The following is a 14,275-nucleotide window of genomic DNA, read 5'->3' on the forward strand; positions in this document are numbered from 1 at the left end:
CATTTCCGTCTTGTATATTTCTATGGGGTATATATTACTTTTGTATTTTAATTTCACTTTAAAAAGTGAATGGCATTATTTTTCTAATAGACATTTTATTTTTGAATAATTTTAGATAGGGACAAGTTACCAAGATAATACAGAAAAATTTTGCTAAATGTACTCCACACTCAGTTTCCTCTGTTGTTAACATTTCACATTAATGTGGTATACTTATCACAACTAATGAAACATTGATATTTTATGATTGAAGTTCATATTAATCAAATGGAGATAATAATCTTTCACTTGGATATTTGTTTTGTATATTCACTGAATAATCCCATAAGATTCATTATCATCATTTTGGTCACCAATTATGTCTAATAAGTCTGGACAAAGTTGGGTAGTGCTTAAATTCTTACAGTGAGATGGTAGCAGGTTTGCATTTGAATGTGAAAAATGACATAAGAATTCTTTTTTTGTTCTTTTAGAGAAAGAATCAGCATATTCCTTACAGAAATAGTAAGCTTACTCGCTTGTTAAAGGATTCTCTTGGAGGAAACTGTCAAACTATAATGATAGCTGCTGTTAGTCCATCCTCTCTGTTCTACGATGACACATATAACACTCTTAAGTATGCTAACCGTGCAAAGGACATTAAATCTTCTGTAAGTGTGTTTACTCTACCTTTCTTTAACTGGGTGCATTTTTTTCCTTTTTGTAATTATAGCAAAATATTAATTAGAGTTGAATTTCTACCAGTGAGTTAAGAATCAAGATTAGAAATGTCTTTACTAACCCGATTGAGCATTACCTAAGACACTAAAAGATTAAGCATCCTGATTATATACACAATAGATGCTATCATTTAGTCTTTTGGGAGCTAGGATGCTTTAGTGCCTTTTTTTCTAACCTTTTACACATTGTGGCATGTTAGTAATTTTTCAAGGCCTTAGCACATTTTTTTCAGCCAAGGCTGATGCTCTGCTGTAGCCCAGCACCAACATTTTGTATGTGAAACCATAGACATGTTAATTAACCTCTCCAAGACTGAGTTACTTCATCTGTAAGTAGATATATCTGCCTCAGTTTATAAAGTGCATAGCCTTTTGAAAATAATTTGTTTCACATTCATGATATTGATGTAACCAATCTGTATAGCTCCAGCAATATAGTAATGATTGATTAGGTCAGTATTTTTGCCAATAATTTGGGTTAATTTTAAAAAATTAAGTCAAACATGATGTATATATAAAATATATCAGGATCTCAGGGTTAGAATGGACCTAGAGATGATGGTATGAGGACTTCTTTCCCGCTTACCCCTTTGCTGTCCCATTGCATAAAGATGAGTGGTTTATTGTCTTCCTCAGAGAAATGTTTATATTATAAATTGGGAAAGGTTGTAATGTATTGGGTATACAAAGATTTTTCACACACTTTTTTCATGCAATCCTTACACCAACCCATGAGGAAGGCATTTTTAACTCTCCGGTTGAGAAATCACATATTGAGAGTTTTAAGTGTTAAACTCTAAGTTAAGTGAGAAATGGTCAGGGCCTCAAAATAAAGTATTTGGATTACATGCTTAATGTTCTTTCCACTATTCCACAGCTGCTAAGGGTCCCATACTTTTATAAAAAGAAGAAAATGTATTAAAAACTCAATAAAAACTACTTGAACTTAAAAATGGGTAAAAATTTAAATTATTTCTATTTCTTGGAAGGAAAAGGAAAAGAAAAATAATTTTATTATAATGTGACTGAATGCTCTGTAAGTTCTTTTTTGTTTGTTTGTTTGTCTTTTTCAGGGCCGCACCCACGGCATGTGGAGGTTCCCAGACTAGGGGTCTAACTGGAGCTGTAGCTGCCGGCCTACACCACAGTCACAGCAACGCAGGATCCGAGCTGCATCTGCAACCTACACCACAGCTCACGGCAACACCAAATCCTTAAACACCCTGAGCAAGGCCAGGGATCGAACCCGCAACCTCCTGGTTCCTAGTCAGATTCGTTAACCACTAAGCCACGACGGGAACTCCTGTAAGTTCTTTAAAGGACCTTTTCTCAGATAGTAAGGCAGTTTCTTTTATAAATTAATTATTAATGTGCTCAGCATATCCTCTTGTCATAGACTTTAAACATGAACATAATTTATCATTATTGTCACATGATCATAATTGTCACAAATTCTGTATTCATGAAACTGAATTAGTGAGGATGTGGTGCCATTTGGTTCATGTCTATAATTATGTGATTTTTATCTATCTATATATATGTACACACAATCATAATTTCTTTTTTTTAACAGTTGAAGAGCAATGTTCTTAACCTCGATAATCATATAACTCAGTACGTAAAGATATGCAATGAACAGAAAAAAGAGGTAATGTCTGCTCTTTACATTGTTGCTGATCTCCTTCAGTTCCTCATTTATGGGATGCTACAGTCTTTATTGTCTAAAACTTTAATGTGCTTTCCTATTACAATGAAATTTCACTTAGTTATTTTTCACAGATAAAATTTTTCTATGTCTATGAATAATGGAGACAAATAATTTGTATTTTATCTACTGTTTCTCTCTGCTAGATTTTAATGTTAAAAGAAAAACTAAGGGCCTATGAAGAACAGAAAGCCTTTATGGATGAAAATAACAAAGCAAAGTTAATGATTCCAAATCCTCAGGAAAAAGAAATTGAAAGGTAAAAATAACTTTAAGGTCTCAGTTTGAGGATTTTATTAAAGTCACATATTTAAAATTTAGTCAGTTTTTGGTTGTTGGTTTTTTTGTTTAGATTTTTTTTTTTTTGCTTTTTAGGACAAACGTGTGGCATATGGAAGTTCCCGGGCGGGGGGTAAGATCAGAGCTACAGCCGCAGACCCATACCACAACCACAGCAACACCAGATCCAAGCCACATCTGCAACCTACACCACAGCTCATGGCAACACCATATCCTTAACCCACTGAGCAAGGCCAGGGATTGAACCCTCATCCTCATGGATCCTACTCAGGTTCATTAACCATTGAGCCACAAAGGGAACTCCCTAAAATTTAGTCAGATATTTTATGTTACCATCAGCTGTTGTTGTATGTCTTTATATATTCTCAACTAAATTCAGGAAGTCACTGACTAGTCTTATAATTGTACACTTTGGCAATCAGGTAATTTTAATTGTGATTATAAAGATAATGAGAACCAGGACCTAGGTATAAGATATGGTCTTATAGGTCTTATCTCCATAAGATAAAGACAGTAAAACCAATTATGTCACTCATGAAATTAGTTTTTAGTAGTTTTCATATTTTTCTTCTGTAGTATCTTAGTCCCTTCCAGATGATATAACAAATACCATTTCTGGATAATTTATAAACAAACAAAAAATTATTTCTTACACTTCCGGAAACTAGAAGTCTGAGGAAAGGGTTTCAGCAAGGTTGGGTGAGGAACTTCTTCCAAGTTGTAGACTTCTTGATCCTTACATAGCCAAAAGAGAGGGAGATCTTTCTGGATGCTCTTTTATAAGGGTGCTAATCCCATCCATGGGGTCTCCACCCTCATGACCTGATCACCTCCCAAAGGCCTCACTTCCTAATACTATCACCTTGGGTGTTAGGTTTCAATATAGGAATTTGGAGGGACACAAATATTCAAGCAATCACATCAGGCATTATCACTATTTATATGGTTCATGTAAATCATATTTACCCTTTCTTGACTTTACATAGCTTTAATAATACACTTATTAAGTTTGAGTAGTTAATTATGTGAAGGGACTTCTGTCAGTGATATAAATTGATACAGAAATATGATAGGTTCCCTCTAGTTTCTTAGTAGGTAAATGTAAAAAGAAGAAAGCTATAACACAGTACTCATAGGTACTTTTTTCCTAAGCAACTAAGAGAGTTTCCAGGCTGTCCTGTTGGGACAGTGGTTCAAATTCTATGGATCTTGAGTAGTTCCAAGTTTAGAAGACAGTAAGGAATTCTTGGATCAAACAAGTTTGGAAATTATTCCTTAACGAATCTAAGAGATTTCCAAAGTATATCAGCATATTAAAGTTCTGAGAGGCCCTGTAGTAAAGGAAGCTGTTCAACTCTGAAGTTGAGTAAAGTTAAACTTATTTAACATTCTCTAAAGCTGATTTTCTATTGTCATTAGTATGAGAAACTAACCACAACTTAGACCACTGATTATTCACACTGTTTTAAAACTCTAGAGTTTGTAGAAGGTGTCTTAGTGTACATAAGAAAGACAGTGACTTTGAACCTAGTTTCAAGTACAATGTCTTTTTATGCCGGATTTGTATAATGAAGTTTACATAAAATATCCTTGATTTGAAAAAAATAATTTTTTCAGTTTCAGTTGAGCACAGATGCTAAGGTGACTTCTAGTAAAATAACACTTTATTTTTGTACCTGACTATAGTTCTTGATGATTTTTAGGCCCTCAGTTTCATCTGATTATTACACAGGTCTGAGATTTGAAGTGGAGAATTATTTTCTCACTTACAGATAAGAACAAGAACTATGTATCATCTCTTCAAAATCTTAATCTTTTTGCTCCCATACTATTCTATTTTCAAATAACATAAGAAGTAATTAGACATTTATTTCTATCAATGACAATGAGTCAATGTTTCATATAGTGTAAAGTTGACCTATTTGTTGTTATAGTACAAAAGCTATTTATACTGGAGATTTTCTAAAATGTTTAAATTATTTTATGTTAATCCATCTAAAAACCCATGGGCAAGATAAAGTTGTTATATTTTATTAGTCTTATGGTGTTTTTTGTTATGATCTCATCAATTTTACAGTATAAAAAATAACAAGTAAAAGTGATTCCTTGTTAAGCATTTAGTCTTGACAAAGATTTTAACTCCGATATATTATTAGTTGTATTATTTTATTTTGTTAGTCAAATGTGGGGTTGGTCCTCATGCAGCTATCTCTCTGTGTGGATATGAGTTTCTTGAATATTAAAGCAGTCACTAACTACCCAAATTTGGAGTCATTGCTTGCACAGAATTGCTCAGTGCTGCTTAACCAGATCTAGTTACCAATTAAAACCTTAGGAATTAGTAGACTTTTCTGGAGTTGATGGCTTTAAATCATTGACTCTTTCTTTTTGGTAAAATTATTCAAAAGAGAGATGGCCTGAGCTATGAAATAAACACTTATTTGGGTATTTTTCATATTTCAGAATGACTTAAACAACAGTAAAGAAATTTGAGTTTTAATTCACTCAGTAGGTTAAATAATTTACTTGTACTTATAAAGAAGGTAATAATATAACTATATAGCCCAAAGCCTTTGTCACTTTTTTCTCAAAGCATCTGTCTCCTGAAAGAAGTATATGAAGTTTAAAGAGGTAAAGGGAAGACTATGCAGTATTTTCTCTCTGTTAAAGCTACTCGGAAAAATAGTAAAAAAAAAAAAAAGTCATAAGAAGAAAGTATAATTGTTCATTATACAGAGTAATTATAAAACATCACTTGTGACTATACCACGAAAATTATCTAGAATTCATAGAGTATCACCTAAAATTGATTGGGAAAGATTTTTGTTTTCTAGCTACTTGAGTGTTTTAAATGACTTGAAAATAGTTATTACTAGTCAGTCTCTTCGGACTCTTTGGGAGGGGTAAGGTGTTGGTGGGTGGCGCCTGCCGCATGCAAAAGTTCCCGGGCCAAGGATTGAACCCATGCCACAGCAGTGACAATGCCAGATTCTTAACCTGCTGAGCTACCAGAGAACTCTTCATTTTAAAAGGATAGCTTTTTTTTGTTTTGTTTTGTATTTTATCGAGCTCTCTAGAAATTTTGATACCAGTTCCCTTCTTTCCATCCTAGTCACTAAACATCACCAACTAAAATAAGTCTCGACCATAAAATTTCAAAAGTGACAAATATTTAACTATGTCCTTGGATGAAGTGTTATAGAAAAGCTAAGAAATTATCTTTGGGTGTAACCTAAAGATAACTTATCAAATCATTTACTGGCATTAGCGTTGTTGTAATATAATACAATAAAATTGCAATGTCCGTACATACTTCCTATGAAATATTTATCAGTTTTGATAAAACTGCGGTAAAGTCGATGTATTGTGGTTTATATTCATTCCCAATAGAATTTCATTAAGAACTACTGACGTAAATTGTCAGTGTTTTTACCACGGATCCTTACAAATAATATCTAAAATTCTGACCAAAGAACATTTATTTTTAAATGTGTATACTTTGTTATTGTTTTATTTTAAAAACTTCACAGTTATGAGTTCCTGTTGTGGCTCAGTGGGTTAAGAACCCAACTAGTACCCATGAGGATGTAGGTCGGATCCCTGGCCTTAGTGAGTTAATGGATCTGGTGTTGCCTCAAGCTATGACATAGGTCACAGGTGCGGCTAGGATCTGGCGTTGCTATGGCATAGGTTGGCAGCTACAGCTCTGATTCGATCCTAGCCTGGGAACTTCTATGTGCTGCTGGTGCAACCCTAAAAAGACAAAAAAAAATTAAATAAAAAATAAAAGCTTCACAGTTAATTTTTCTTAGTTTTGCGTATATGTAATTTTCTATACTGCTAGAGTAGCTCAGACCTGATCTGTGACTTAAAGTATAAATATATTTTTATAAAATTAAAATATTGCTGTGACCAATGTTCCGCTAACCCTGGAGGATGCAGGATCATAGGTTCCTTTTAGGGCCTTGATAGAGGTGATTCAGCTTGAAGTCTATACACTTGGAGGTGAGTCACACTCTTCAACTCTGATTCTTTATATCTGTATTGCCCTTTGGAGGAATGACCGAAATGGCTGTCCTAGATTTACCACATGGTAAACTTGGATGTTTTGGGCCCTGACAGTGTCAGCTTACTCTTAGCCAGGCTGTAGGGGTTACTTAACCATATAGCGTGTTTTCACTGTAACACGTTCTGAAGCTAAAAGCTGGCTGTCTCACTTTCCTTACAGGGTCATAGAGGCACCGTATGATTATGCCACCCACTGCTTATTTTTCACTGCAAGTTAATACCCAAAAAATACTCAATACAGTGTCACTTCTGGGGCCTTATGAATTGAGATATCCAGATTATCATCCTTTTCTTATACACCAAATATTTTATTTTTGGTAAGCAGCTGGGTTACATCAATAAAATGCAGTGTATAACTAATACCAGAGGCCTTATAATACCTATATTTCTTAATAACATGATGTTCCCTAAAGGAGAGAGAGAAAGAAACCCAGTGTTGTAAAAATAAAGTCAAAATTCTTTCTAAACATTTTTGTAATTTAATAGGAACCAGTCATTAAAATTTATTTACTGTTTATCATTGAGTGTAATTCAGTGAGTGGTGTATATTCTCTTGTTTATTCATTTCTGTAATTAAACATAACCTGTCACCAAATGGTGAGATTCTCTGTGTTTTATTTTTGGTAGATTTCAAGAAATTCTTAACTGCTTGTTCCAGAATCGAGAAGAAATCAGGCAAGAATATCTGAAGTTAGAAATGTTACTTAAGGAAAATGAACTTAAATCATTCTATCAACAACAGTGCCATAAGCAAATAGAAATGATGTGTTCTGAAGATAAAGTGGAAAAGGTATTTAACAACTTTATCAATAAATTTCAGAGAATGTAAAACATGGCAACTTACAATTCTAGAAATTTGATTGGCAGTGTTATGTAATCACCCATTCTATACAAATAGCTGAAATATTGAAGGAAATGTGAAAAAGATTGTTTTAATTGTATAGTTAAACATACAAAAAAAAAAATTAAATTCCTAGGTGTCAGAAACAACCTAAAATTTCAGTCACAACTGTTCCTTCTGTGAGGTTGATGGAATGCTTAACAGGAATTTAACATACTCAGAGTTGGGTACCAAGGTGGGGCAGTGAGAGCAGTCTACTCCAGATGTAGGCAGTAGTTTACACATTTTTTTTTTTCCTAGAGAAGAGTATTTTGTCACTGACGTTGTTATAATTTCCATTGCATAGTTGAGAGAGATCAACTTTCAATCAGTTTTATTATTTAATGTGGCAACGCACTGCACTTTCCCTCTGCACACACAGACCACTTTCACTCCCTGCTTCGATATATATATACACGCTACTACTTAGGTAAGAGACCCAAGGGAGACAGAATTAGAAATAGCAGTCCCTACATAAAGCCGGGAATCCCAGAAGCCTTCTCTCTTCTTATTGGAAGTACACCAACCATCACAGGAAGACAAGGAACCAAGCTGAGGGTAAGGAAAAAAAGTCTCATTTGAAGACTTGTTACAAATACACTTTTCACAGAATTTGAGGTTTGAATTTTCACCAACCAATGTGTTTTGTTTAGCAAATCCCTAAAGTGAGAAGTTAACATAGAAAATGGTATCAGACAGTGATAATCTACAGGGAATTGGGCAAAAGCAATGCAGAATCAGCCCAGGGAAACAGATTCTCAGTTCAAACCAGAAATGAGAATTCACTGTCCAAAATTACCAAAAAAAAAAGTGATAAAACAATCTCCACAAAAGGCAGACTTAGAAAATATGACAGAACCCTTAAAACTCTAGATACTACAGCAATCCGATCAAAACTATAAAAATGAATTGTTATCAGAGAAGAAATTAACAATAAAGGAGTCAAAGGTAAGAACACATATTGACCAAACACTGTAAACCAACTATAATGGAAAAAATAAAAATCATTAAAAAGAACACATAAATGAAAAAACAAATGAAACTTCTAGAAATTTAAGATTTATTTACTGAAATTTAAAATTTCACCTTATAGTTATAATACTAGACAGTGTTTTAATGACTTCACATACATTAACTCATTTAACTCTGAGAAAACCCTTTGAGATATGTACTATTATTGTACTTAAAATGAGGAAACCAAGGCACGGAAAAGTCATATTATCCAAGGTCGTACAGGTCACAGAGTTAGAGCTGTGACTTGAATTTATGCACGCTAATTCCAGAGCCTGTGCTGTTATCCCTGTGCTTTTATGTATGTTCAGTATAGCTAAAGAGATAATTAAGTAACTGAGAGATCTGAAGAAATGACATCAAATACAGGATAAAAAAATAGCAAATATAAACAAGATGTTGTTACATGAAAGATAGACTAGAAAATCATGCATTCATCTAATAGGTATTCTGAAGAAAAGGAGATATATTAATATACATGGGAAAAGGATAATATGCAAAGTTTAAGGCTTAGAATTTTCTAGGACTAATAAGATGTCAGTAAGAACTAAATTCAAGAAACATGAGTTCTAAGCAAGATAAAAGAATGTGTACTTAAAGGTTTGTAATTCCAGATCACTAAAGGTCAGAAAAATAAACATTTGAAAATACTGGATTCCCCCCAGTTTTGGTGTTCATTGATGATAAGGTTTATTGTATTCTTATATATTTTATATAACTTAATCACATAGGTAATATAAGAGATACATTCATATATTACTTATAAAACCTTTCTAACTTCCCAGTCCTCTAAGACTTCCATCCCAAGTGAGTCTTCTTTTCCCACCTTCCCAGGAGTAACAATAATATATAAAATATTTATATATTTTTTAATGTCTAAACACCATCAAATTTTATAATGATTTTTAAAAACTAGTATTTTGGGTTATTTTCAGCCCCTGAAATGGGAAATGTATGATATGCTAAGAAGTTAATCAGAAGTATTAATAGTTATATCATGGATATGAGTTTATCAGTAGCTTTTAAACTATATTATCAAAATTAGTACTTCATTTACTGAACATACATTTATTTTGAACCACTTTATTGAGATGTATGATTGACATACAAGAAAAAAATCCATATTTAACGTAGACAACATGATGGGTTTGGAGATAATATACACAAGTGCAACCATCACCACAATCTATGCCATAAGTCTGTACATCACCTCCAGAATTTCCTCCCACCTTCTTTATTATTAGTTGCAGTATCTTAATAACATGACCCTCCTCTCAATTTGTAATACACAGCAGTAGACTATCTTTCAGTTTTTAAAAAAAGAAGAAAGTCCTGCCATATAGATGAACCCGAAGGACATTTTGCTAAGTGAAATATGCCAGGCTCAGAAGGAGGAAAATTTACATTAAAAATCTAATACTAAGATAGTCGATCTTAAAAGTAGAATCAAAAGGTAGTTGCCAGGGCCTCTGGGGAAAGCAAAACCAGGAAGCTTTAGTCAAATGGTACAGAGTTTCACTTTTGGAAAACAAGTAAACAAACTGTAGCAATCTACTACCCTACAACATAGGGCTATAGATAGTTATTAATGTTTGCATACTAAAAATTTCTTTTTTCTTTTTTTTTTTTTTTGACTTTTTGCCATTTCTTGGGCCGCTCCCGCGGCATGTGGAGGTTCTCAGGCTAGGGGTCGAATCGGAGCTGTACCCACCGGCCTACGCCAGAGCCACAGCAACTCAGGATCTGAGCTGCGTCTGCAATCTACACCACAGCTCACGGCAACGCCGGATCCTTAACCCACTGAGCAAGGGCAGAGATCAAACCCGCAACCTCATGGTTCCTAGTCCGATTTGTTAACCACTGAGCCACAACGGGAACTCCTGAAAATTTCTTTTTAATTTTGTTTTTCAAATGCATTCAAAATGTTCCTCCCATCCTTTTAAGGTAGAAGAAACAGAATTTATATCTTTGAGATTTGTTGCTATAGTTGTACTTTAACTTTCTTAAACTACAAAACTGTTGCCAGTAGTTTTGATAAACTTCATGACTTCAACATGGGAAAATCTCTCAAAGAATCAATATATCAGTTTGCTGTTGTGAAACCCTTTCATATGTTTCATAAATGAAATTCCTTTTTTTTTTTCTTTTTAGGGCCACACCCACAGCATATGAAAGTTCCCAGGCCAGGGGTCGAATCAGAGCTGTAGCTGCTGGCTACACCACAGCTATAGCAACACCACATTCCAGCCATGTCTGCGATCTATACCACAGGCTCACGGCAACACCGGATCCTTAACCCAGTAAGCAAAGCCAGGGATCAACCTTCATCTTGGTACTGGTCAGATTCGTGTCCCATGAGCCATGACGGGAACTCCATAAATGGAATTCTTAAATACTGCTGTATTTCATATTCTGAGAGTTGTGTATATTTTTGCAATTATTTGCATTTAATAATGTTATAGAGTAATTTTCAATGGGAGATAATAATTATTTTCAATTTTGTGTAGGTACCCATTAAATAAATCTTAGTTATCTGAAGGTACAACTACCTAATTTATTTCTCAAAAAAGACAAGAAATTCAGTCTTGGAAAGCTGATACTGACTTAATATCTTAACTTTTAACAACAGGTTGTTTTGAACACTTTTGTTTATATGCAAAGCATTGTGCTAGTCATGCTAGAGGTAAAAAAAAAAGTATGAGACATTAAATGTACTTCATTTATTTGTAAGCTAGTTGGAGCAATAAAATGATATCAAAATGACAGCAGTATAGGGTTGTCATATAAGTAGTAGTTCAATAAGGAAAACGGCTAATACTAAGCATTAACTATGTGCCAGATACTTTTCAAAGTCCTTTGCATGGATTAATTCATTTAGTGTTTATAACAAGTCTCGGAGGTAGATCCTATATTATCACCATTTGTAAGCAACAGAGGCACTGAGAATTCAAGTAAACTCTCTTAAAGTTATATACCTAATTAATGTGGCTGAACCAATATAAACTCCAACTCTTTGTCCTCAGAGTCTGCACTTTTAATCATTCTACTGTACTATAAGTTTTTTAGGTGCTATAACTATTCAAAGGAGAAAACAGTGGCTTCTGCTTGTTGTGAAGAAATGCTTCTTGGTGGAGAGAAGAGATTTATCCTAGGCCTTGCATGAAAATATCAGTGGGAAAAAAAATAAAAAGGAATAATAGTATATTCTAAATAGGACATCACTTTGACTAGAGCACAGCACATTAGTAGGTCAAAGTGTATGGGAACTATATAACTGTATTCAACACGTCCTGCCAATTCCTACTCACTCCTTTTCCCAAAGAAAATATCGTTGATTGATTACAGGACTCTGTCTCTCAATCTGAAGTTACCAGATTTAACCACTATGAATAGATTGGAGATGGCACATGATACAAGACATATTCACCATGTTGGGGATTAGACAGTCAACCCATATAGGAAATGAGCCAACTTGTGGGAAGCTTTGGTTGCTAGGAATTTTACAATCTATTTTTATACTTAAAAGGCAATCTTTGGAGTGAAGGAGTAGTGTATTATCAGAGCTTAGAACTGTGTTTCAGAAGTTCCCGTTGTGGCTCAGTGGTTAAGGAATCCGACTAGGAACCATGAGGTTGCAGGTTCGATCCCTGGCCTTGCTCAGTGGGTTAAGGATCTGGCGTTGCTGTGAGTTGTGGTGTAGGTCGCAGACAAGGCTCGGATCTGACACTGCTGTGCTTGTGGCGTAGGCCGGCAGCTGTAGTTCCAATTAGACCCCTAGCCTGAGAACCTCCATATGCCACAGGTACGGCCCTAGAAAAGACAAAAAAAAAAAAAGAATTGGGTTGCCATTTTTTGAACATTAGAATGTTAGTACAATTAATAAGTTTGGTGTATTTAATCCCAAAATAATTTAAATAATGGTTAATTTACTCTGTTTTACTTATCCCATTGACTTTTGAATGTTTGTCCTTAGAAACATTGACCTAGAATATGGAAATGATTTGGCAGGTTTCTTTAATATTTTTTCTGTTTGTGTCTTTATTCTTCTGCTTGCCTTTTATGTCTTACTTTTGGTCATTTGAATCCACATTCCAATTTTTATAGCTGTTATGAGACTAGGTACGCATTGGAGATAAAACCTCTTAAGTTTATTGGTTGTAAACTATTGAAAAATATAAGAAGATATCATGTGTGGAGTTCCCATCATGGCACAGTGGTTGACAAATCCAACTAGGAACCATGAGGTTGTGGGTTCGGTCCCTGCCCTTGCTCAGTGGGTTAAGGATCCAGTGTTGCCGTGAGCTGTGGTGTGGGTTGCAGACACGGCTCGGACCCCGCGTTGCTGTGGCTGTGGCGTAGGCCGGTGGGTACAGCTCCAATTCAACCCCTAGCCTGCAAACCTCTATATTCCACGGGAGCGGCCCTAGAAAAGACAAAAAAAAAAAAAAAAGAAGATATCGTATGGAGTTTATTTGCTCTCATAGAAGTGTCAAACTAGTTTTACTAAACTGCTTGCTAGGGCAGGGAATTTTATATCTATCTTGGACCCTCTCCAAAGAGATGTACTATCATAATTACTAAAAGAATCTCATTGATTCAACTGTAAATGGTTCTAGGGTATGAACTCTGTGTTTAGTATTAAAGTGAAGCTCCTGGGTAATTTATGGCCATACAAAGATAATACAAAAATTACTTTTAGTGAAATAATGAGTTTGCTGTGTTAACAGTCAGTCCTTTTGTAGAAAGCAATAGTAATACCTAAAATTTAGAATTATACATTTATTCTTACTTAAGACCTTTTGTGGTATTCTGGAGATTTTGTTAATAAAGTATATAAAGCTTTTTTGAAATTTTAATAGGAAACAATTTACTTTAATGTCAGGTTTAACGTACATATTTTAAAATTTATTTCCAAATAATTACTTGCTATTTGCTTCAGAACAGTAATTCAATTGTAATTACCCTGATGGAAAATGTCTCCATAGAGAACTATCATAGAAGATGCATTTGATGAGCATTAGAAGTAGAAACTCAAGGAGTTTCCTCTGTGGTGCGGTGGATTAGTAATACTACTGTAGCAGTTCTGGTCACTGTAGAGGCATGGGTTCAATCCCCAGTCTGGTGCAGTGGGTTAAAGGATCTGGCCTTGCTGCAGCTGTAGCATAGGTCATAGCAGTGACTTGGATTCAATCCTTGGCACAGGAACTGCCGCATGCCTTGAGGGTGGCTATAAGAAATAAAAATAAAAAATTTTTTGAAAGAAGTAGAAACATAAAATCTACACTTGGGGATTTTCATTTGGGATCTTTTTGGTATTAAATATTGGGAGTTCCTTTTGTGTCTCAGCAATAATGAACCTGACTAGTATCCATGAGGACATAGGTTTGATCCCTGGCCTTGCTCTGTGGGTTAAGGATACTGTGTTGCGTGAGCTGTCATTTAGGTCGCAGATGCAGCTCGGATCTGGTGTTGCTGTGGCTAGGCTGGCAGCTGCAGCTCTGATTCGACCTCTAGCCTGGGAACTTCCATGTTACCATGAGTGTGGCTCTAAATAGACAAAAAACGAACACACACAAATAAATATTGACTGCC

At 34.8% G+C, this 14,275-nt stretch overlaps 1 protein-coding gene and 1 long non-coding RNA gene across 2 annotated transcripts in view; one reads left to right on the forward strand and one right to left on the reverse strand.

The window, feature by feature from the left end:
• The window catches only part of KIF18A (kinesin family member 18A), an 86,873-nt gene that overhangs the window by 21,407 nt on the left and 51,191 nt on the right, over positions 1-14,275 (forward strand). Inside the window, exons 7-10 of the mRNA XM_047776100.1 lie at positions 474-650; positions 2,293-2,367; positions 2,571-2,683; positions 7,420-7,582. Coding sequence (XP_047632056.1) covers positions 474-650; positions 2,293-2,367; positions 2,571-2,683; positions 7,420-7,582 — 528 coding nt within the window. The remainder of the gene's footprint in view (positions 1-473; positions 651-2,292; positions 2,368-2,570; positions 2,684-7,419; positions 7,583-14,275) is intronic.
• Positions 13,574-14,275, reverse strand: part of LOC125125284 (uncharacterized) — a 71,909-nt gene continuing 71,207 nt past the window's right edge. Inside the window, exon 3 of the long non-coding RNA XR_007134403.1 lies at positions 13,574-13,910. This is a non-coding gene — a long non-coding RNA (uncharacterized LOC125125284). The remainder of the gene's footprint in view (positions 13,911-14,275) is intronic.

This window comes from Phacochoerus africanus, chromosome 4 (genome assembly GCF_016906955.1).
Source record: "Phacochoerus africanus isolate WHEZ1 chromosome 4, ROS_Pafr_v1, whole genome shotgun sequence".
NCBI classification, from domain to species: domain Eukaryota; kingdom Metazoa; phylum Chordata; class Mammalia; order Artiodactyla; family Suidae; genus Phacochoerus; species Phacochoerus africanus.